Source organism: Dermacentor silvarum, unplaced genomic scaffold (genome assembly GCF_013339745.2).
Source record: "Dermacentor silvarum isolate Dsil-2018 unplaced genomic scaffold, BIME_Dsil_1.4 Seq64, whole genome shotgun sequence".
Classification (NCBI taxonomy): Eukaryota; Metazoa; Arthropoda; class Arachnida; order Ixodida; family Ixodidae; genus Dermacentor; species Dermacentor silvarum.
The window spans coordinates 10,760-19,125 of record NW_023606558.1 but is presented as its reverse complement, the minus strand read 5'-3'; the positions used below and the strand labels follow the sequence as shown (position 1 = coordinate 19,125).

The following is an 8,366-nucleotide window of genomic DNA, read 5'->3' as shown; positions in this document are numbered from 1 at the left end:
CAAGAAGTCCGATGTGCTGACCTGTTCTGGAAGGTCGATGGCAAAGTCTCCGTCTTCCTGGCATATCTTCGCAAGTAGATGGCCAGTCGTTCGCGTAGGGCGATCGTGAACGACACCCACATAGTCCAAAATTGTGCCACTACGCCAAAATGTAACGTTCCAGTTTATTCTGCCATGACTAACAGTCATAGATAAGATATATTCGTATCCTCTTCTCTGTCCTGTCCTTCCTCTTTCTTCTCGTTCACGAAGTCGGTCTTGCTTCTTCTATGGTCGTTATATCTCTTAAAAGCAATTGTCTTCAATTCGAAACAATAAAATTGGTGTGCCTCGAAGTAGCATTCTGAGTCTCATGGTATGTAGACACCACTTTGACATCATTCTCTTATTGTTATGTCCTATGATGTTTTTACGTATAGGTTCCAACACGTAGATTATTGAGATACATTCTACCATCGAACTGACCCTTGCACCATTATGTCCCACACATGACCATTATCATTGTAGTAAAATGACATAGCATCAGCCCTTCTAGCATTACCCCAACATCTGCATTAGAAAACTTTGCGTCCATCGATTCCCACAATGTGTGGGATCCGCATAATTTTTATCTCTTCCTCTTGCTCTTTCTAGCTATAGTTTAGGTGTAGCTTTAATTCTCAAGAATTTGGAACAAATACAGACAAGATACATAACCACGCCAAAGTTTGGTTTAGGCCATGCACGACCTCTAACATTGTCCTGTTTTGATCAAACAACGGCCAAGCACTTTTCTTCCTAGAAGTTTATGCCTATTGGCTTGTACTTCGGACAAGAAATGCTGCTCTATGCAAGCGCTCCTCGAAAACGTATTCACTTTTGACACACTTATAGTCCACAACGAGGGAGAATTACCTTCCTGCAAGTAATGAATCTGCGCTATTCAATAGCAAGGACACCAGAACAGCTATGACGATTTCACATCGCTTTATATTGTTTTTTGATGGCGATAACTATTCTGCGGACACTGCAGGTGAAATTGCGCCGTTGTAGTCGGTGTCGACGGTGAGATTCCGTAGGAAGTCCAAGTGCGATAAAATTGCGGGCGCGTGCCGTATGTTTTAGACGGAAGGGAAAGCGTGCGAGGGTGAGCCTAGCAAGATGGTGGCTTGAGTTCGCAGAAAGGAGGGTTGGGAAGATCCGCCTCTTCTCGCGGGCCCAAGAATGACAGGGGAGGGGGGGGGAGGGTCAGCGGGGAGATATGCGCGGGCTATGAGGAAGGTGAGTATGAAACACGGAGTAATATAGGCAGGAACGCCGACTCCGCTCGTCTGGAAGGGACACATTCTGCCAACGCCGGCTCCTGCTTCACAGCGTGTTCGCCAGACGGCGCTACGAATGATGAAAAACTCTGCAGCAGAGAGGAGCAAAGGCGCGGGGGCTCTCTCGCGGCGCCTGCTTGCCTATCCGTTTTGTCTCTGCTCCGCGCACGCCCTGACGCCTGTAGCGCGCATAGCTCTTGTGGGTCACGGAGTGACGTTAGCAGGAGAAACAAGTCATGTATCATGTTATTATTTATTTTGTACAGGCGAAATGCAGGGCATTTGTCAGGTGGCCTACATAGAACTTACAAGGCACATGAACAGAAATAAACAAAGATGGAAAGAAAAACTATAGCAATGGTAAAGGGCGATATAACGGCAGTTCGGGTGGTCTCAAGCAATGAAAGACGATAGCGGAAAGAAGTTTTTTACGCAAAAGCTGACGTTTATCACTCTTTTTTATCTGAGCACGCATCAAGTGCTAAGATTCTTCGCTTGCTTCTTTGCTTCTCGCGGTGCTTTTCGTGTCGCCCGGCTCTCTTGCGAGCAGAATCGCCATTCTCTATAAACATAATAATTGGGAATTCCTGCCAGTGTTTCCTGCCTATTATTTCACAAGAGAAGCTCTGATTAGGTGTCTGCATAACTGGGGGAGTCATCTCGAAGGCAAGGCTGATTAATTTACAGGGTAGCCAGCGGTATTTACCCTGGCTAACCTCCTTGTCTTTCTTTACCCTTTTCTCTCTCTACCATTACGGCATGTCTCTGGGCAAGGAAAGGCACCTGCACTGTGTGTAGTTGAAGAGAACTTTAAATTGAGCTCCTCCCGTCCTTCCGCACTGGCGTCTTCTGGTTCCTCCTGGCATTCAGCATCACTGAGCTACGCCAGGCTCCCTAAACAATTGAAGGAACTGCTCGCTTTGAAGTCGAGGCACTTTCTTTAGATCTAGTAGGACATCACCTTTGTCTTTGCTGAAGTAACTATCAAAAATAAGCTGCTTCTCGAAGTGTCGCGCACATATTTTGTCCATTGCTTTAAGCGCTCGCTTATTGAGGCATTTTTTGACGCCACTGGTGGAGTAGTTGAAGATCAGATGGGCGAAGCGAAGAGCGAAAACTTATCGCGTCCTTTGCCATAACCAGATTTACAGCCGGGAACAAAACACTGTCCTGTTGCTTAGTCTCTTAACGCACAAGTATCAAGATACCTGTTCCGTCAGGCATGAATAAACATACTGCAGGACATGGTAAACAAAGCGATGAAGACGAAAATTTCCCACCTTCGCTTCTGCGCAGACGTAGAGGAGTGAAAAACAAGTACTTCTGTTGTGTCTTTTTGTACAGCATCATTTATCGTCTGTTCCCTCTAAATACATCTAAAAATGTTTCGTATGCGTGCATAAAAGCGCTACCGCGTGTTCATTTGCGCTTTTTATTATTCGTGCGCGTATATTTTTTGTGTTTCATTGCTGTCAAATTGAGACGGCCGAGGGTCCACGTTTGTAGCAGACGACAGGCTCTGCGGGTGCCGCGCTACCCGTTCTACGCCGCCGTCGCCGCCGGACTCCCGCACTCAGCGCTATGCGCACATGGAAGCAAGCTGTTGAGTGTTTTCCACGCCCCTCGACAGATGGCGCTACGAGATGTCTAATTTGCGTTGCACGGTTAGTCCCGAGCGAATGCGTTGCGCGGCGGCGGAGTCGGCGCTCCTGTTTATTCTTACTCCGTGATATGAAAGCAGGTTAGCGTTTTAAGCTAGAGCCATCTCCTCTGCTGCGGCTCTTCATCACGCCAGCGTTCTGACAGCGAGTGTGCGCCCTCATCGAGTGAGATGTGTGCATGTTGGCCTGTGCGCTCGTGACACCAGGCTTGTTATGTTAGCGAATGTTTACAGCAGTTCTACGGCCTATAAAACCACTATTCCCAATTTCTATAGCTATCGAACAATTTGGTGTTGCAATTAATGCGTTCTAGGGAATAATTGGGATAGTTCTTCGTATTTACTTCCATTTCCGCCACAATGAAATGACGCAGTTTGATGTCACCAATTTTACATGTCTTAACGAGGTCAAAATTGGGATAGAAGGTTGATCACAGTATCATCCTCATCATGCTGCTTTTTCTTCATGTTCACAGCAGGACGGCGGCCTCAGCCGGCGATCTCAGTTACCCCTGTCTTTCGCTAGCTGATTCCAACTTCCGCTTGAAAGTTGCTAATTTCATCACTCCACCTAATTTTCTGCCGTCCTCGACTGCGCTTCCCTTCCCTTGGCACCCATTCTGCGACTCTAATGATCCACTGGTCATCTACCTACACAATAAGTGTCCTGCCCAGCTGCATTTTTTTCTCCTAATGTGAACTAGAATATCGGCTACCCTTGTTTGCTCTTTGATCCACATCGATCTCTTCAATTTGCTTAACGTTACGCCTAACATATTTCCTTCCATCGCTCTTAGCGCGGTCCTTAACTTGTTCTCGAGCTTCCTTGTTAACCTATAGAGATGTATTTCTCTCTCCCTCGCATCAGACCAAGGAACCATCTACTGCTTAGCAAAAAGATTTATTCAGACAGTGTTGTACAAGTAGAAGCATGAATATAAATTCACTTCATAGCCAAGCTGCTTGGAAACCTGTTCATGAAACAAATGCAACTGTTCCTTGTGGCAAATTAGGAAAATATATGGTCTTTATTTACATCAGTGTCATGGCAAGCTTTAATTCAGAATCTTAGGATGCTTAGCTACGGTGTGCACACCTCTATTGAATCCAATAAAAAAGCAAACGAATCCCGTCTCAACATTCTTGGTCACAGTTACGCTTTTTGGTTTCAGGATTCCTGCTGCCCTGTTTTCTCTTGCACCAGATCGCAAGCGCGATAAAGGAAACTAGCGCTGTTGCGAAGCCTGCTATTGCAAGACCAAGTAGTATCTTGTTTAGAAGGAATTGTGATTCGTTTTGAGGGGAAAGTTCCTGCTCGTTCCAAGCGCTCGAAACGACGACGACGCTGGACATATCGGACATGAGACCAAACTGGTTAACTACGACTGCTGAGAGATACACTTTTCCTATCTGGTCTTTCCCTTCGTGTATTTCAAGAATTGGGGCTGGCAGTGCCACTTCAACTCTATGTGACGTTCTCGGCGGTCTTGGTAATAAATCCCCGTGAAGTACGTTTGCTTCGGTTAGGAGGTTCTGGTCTTCAAATTCATTTAACAAGCTTGTGTAGCTGGCACTCGTACGCAGCTGGACCGATTCGACTGAAAGAAAAGAAAGAAAGCCAATATTTTGGTTAGTATTGTGGGAGTCACCAAAGATCTCCTTAACTTGTGGCGTCACCACGCAAGCGCTTCGAAAGCTGATATTAGACCAGTTTGATGAGTGCTGCGTGATATGTATAACGCATCTTTACAAACAAGCTTGTAGATTTTAGCATAGCAGTCATTTATCGCAACCTTGCTAATAGAGACCTTTAGCTTGTCCGGTAATCGGGTAAACGCAGGCGGACTGGGCGTTGGGGCTGAGGCGTAAACGTGAGCGGCCTGGTGGCGCAGAGCTCAAACAGACAAAAACAGCTAATATTGCAGTAAGCGAGTGTATTCTACTTCGCTGCTGGTGGAAATTTTCCGCGAAACACGATTACGCCACTGCCGAAAATTTACACCAGCCATATGATCAGCGTGGGATGTTTTGGGTTTCTTTGGGTTTTTTTTCCACACCGCCATTTCACGCCGTTCATTATACCGGACGTCATGGAGGCCCGAATCCTTCTCACTGATTTAATCACTGTAACGTAAGAGCAGTCATACAGTGTCACTCGTATGTTAGAAAATTGTATAAATCAGCCTGTTTTTTTATATCGAACACGTGAAACTTACTGACGGAAAGTGGTGAGAAACAACGGCCTCATAACAAACTGAACTTTTGATATACCGAACTTGGGTGTCCGCAGCAAGCGTCATAACGCCTCTGTCACTACTCGAGCGCGCAGGGTCTAAGGGATGCAATTTTAGAGTACTTATGTAACGCTTTCTCTTTTGAGCTTATTTTCTGCGATGGAGATCCTTCGCCGGTACCGCGCCGACTTTCGGGGAACTGGGCTAGAGCAAGTGTACAGCCTCCGACATTTTTAGCTATATCGCGCGAGAACACTATAATATGGTGGTACGCCGTCCTGAAGGGAACATCGCATTAGACGACTATTGCACAGGAAAGTGCTTAGTGCACTTGAGAGTACTTCTGCTGGTTTCCCTGATTATCGCCGCTTTAAGACGCTAAAATGAGGCGTGGTGGACGCTCGCGCGATATAGCTAAAGATTCGGGAGGCTGTACATAATCACGCGCGTCGCGATCGACATTCTTTGAGAGTCTGAGAAACAGTAAGCCACGGTAAGGAAATATTGCTTACTATACCCGTAGTTTTGTTTTCAGTAAAGGAGTTTTTTTATTTGCTTCCTCTCCGCACTCGTGTATAACTATTTCCTCACAGAAGTTAGTTCTAAGCACGTTTTGATTTAGCGCATTTAAAAAAAATGTTTGTTAAGAAAAGAAACTACGGCAATTTTCGTACCGTGTTTTTCTGGTCTGTTGCATTGTAGCTTGTTCTGTGATTTCACCAAAACAATATCTTCATTGCTTTTCCAGATTTTCGGAGAAATTAATTGTTATAGTTTACTCCCTCGGAGAAATAACGTTTACTCCCCTCATGACTGGAGTTTTCATGTATAGTACGAAAGAGTCTAATGCTCGGATTCGGGTGGTATTAGATCATGCAGGTACGGATAACCATGCTACATAGAACATATGAGATAGCACCACTGACAGGACATTTGGCGCCGAGACACCTGTCACTACGCAACACCATCCAAGTATCCACTCAACGAGTTATACAGCCATGTACTGAGCACCATGGCTCGCCTTCATTTTAGCTGTACCTTATTCAGCTACTAAGAGTAATTGGCTCGCACATACGACATCTATCTGCCTATACTTTCGTGGCTGGCTAAGCTGCCCACAAATGTTAACTAGGGATAGTAAAGAAACAAAAAACATAATTTGGCCGCTGTAACGATGACAAATGTTTCGTGTTACCGTATGCGGACCAGTTCTGTTAAAGATGAAGAAAAATTGCATCTTTCACCACAAACAAAAAAAGTAATTTTTAAGTTATAACGATCTTTGATTATTCCGCTGAAAGAAGATTTCTCTACTAATAATTGAACTTTTCCGTTATTGATTGTACTTTTTATATTTATTGTTTGCAGTGAACAACACTATTTTTAACGAATACACCTGTTCGGTATAACCGAGCTAGGCTCCGTGATTTGCGGGGCACCGATTTACCGACAGACAAAATGACACGTCACACAGCCATGGCAATGTTGTGACCTAGGCGGGTAAAATGACCCTGCCGTTTGGCCACGCAGTTTTGCCAACGCCACTGTTGGCAGTACTTAATCAGCCGGCCTGAGGTCTGTGCAGGTTTGTGAAGTCAGTAAGCACGTCTGTTCATGTATCTTGGGGCCGATCAATTCGCTGCACACATGCGATGATGCTGAAGAAATAGGCATTAGCCAACCTTCATCTTTATATGAGCAATGGGTACTTCGCTTCAATATAAACTCATACAGCACTACTAAACACAGGCAAGCTAAACACACAGAACATGACATTCGGCGCAAATAACAAGAATCGAATTAACAGATTTTCCTTTAGCCTTCATTTCTTAGAGAAATTTCATTGTCTTCTTTCTTTCTTCCTTACTTTCTTTATTTCTTTCGTTTTTTTTTACATTAACCATGTTTGAATAAATATTACAGAAAAGCTTTGCAGCATCTTTTTAGCAGTGTTAGGTCCAGTGTATGCAGTCTTGCTGTACTCTTTCACCAAATCTCACCCGCCGTGGTTGCTCAGTGGCTATGGTGTTGGGCTGCTGAGCACCAGGTCGCGGGATTGAATCCCGGCCACGGCGGCCGCATTTGGATGAGGGCGAAATGCGAAAACACCCGTGTACTTAGATTTAGGTGCACGTTAAAGAAACCGAGGTGGTGCAAATTTCCGGAGTCCCCCACTACGGCGTGCGTCATAATCAGATTGTGGTTTTGGCACGTAAAACCACATTATTTAATTTAATTTTCACCAGATCTCGACCATATTTTATAACACAAGAACGTTTCCGGAGGCATCGGCGATAAATGCTGCGAGGCGATCAGATTTCCTTGATAATGTTCTACTATACAAATTGCTTCCTTGCCTGCCTATTTTATTTCTATATACCTATTTACATCTCTAAACTATGCATACATGTCTAATAGTAACTGCTTCAGTATGTTCGTGTCGTTGATCTTCCTCTTTCCCTTCCTCTATTCGGAACGATCACTACCGGTTTGCAGTGTTGATTTTTTTTTCAATAATCGCTGGTTTCCTTAGTATCTGCCTATGTTGTATCGTCTGTTAGACGGCAGCGCCTTAGTTTTGGCTTTAGCCTACATCCAACGATGAGCTTGCAGCTTAAGCTGGCAGAAAGCACGTGTCCCATGGTACGTGCTTTCAGTTTTTACGCTGGTTCAATTTTGATGTTTCAGCTGATATTAAAGCAATCATCACTCTTACGTGCAAAAGTATATAAAGAAAGAGACAAATTACCGTCATTTCAGACGATTGCTCGAAAAACAGCACTGGTGAAGACTCACCTGTGCCTGTGTCCAGATGGCCACCAGGCCACGTCCATGAGAGACGCACACTCAGCGTTCCGTTGCACAAACGTGAGCTGCCAATCACACGAAGATCGCGTATGTTTCCTGGTGGGACGCTCATTTCGTTCAGTTCAGTAGTTACTTGAAAGCTGCCTCCGACCGCAAACCTTTCGACTTGTAATAATGGAGCAGAACGACGCGACCGAGCACTGCGTCGTGGATTCGGCGTCTTGTATTCCGCTGACCCAAGTTGATATTCTGCAGAGAGAAATGTCGAGAACATTATTAAGCATGAAATGCTTTTACCTCCCTTGTCGGCGCCCTTCAAGTGACTTTGAGCCAAAAGCTAGAGCCGTGATCATCCGGGCACTC

At 45.0% G+C, this 8,366-nt stretch overlaps 1 protein-coding gene across 1 annotated transcript; it reads right to left on the bottom strand.

Annotated features, from left to right (window-relative positions):
- Positions 1–4,062: 4,062 nt before the first annotated feature.
- LOC125941930 (uncharacterized) lies at positions 4,063–8,160 on the bottom strand. Its single transcript, XM_049659806.1, has 2 exons — positions 7,992–8,160; positions 4,063–4,559 (listed from the first exon to the last, which is right to left on the bottom strand). The coding sequence occupies exons 1-2, from the start codon at positions 8,113–8,115 to the stop codon at positions 4,096–4,098; spliced, it is 588 nt and encodes a 195-aa protein (XP_049515763.1). The 5' UTR covers positions 8,116–8,160; the 3' UTR covers positions 4,063–4,095.
- Positions 8,161–8,366: the final 206 nt, after the last annotated feature.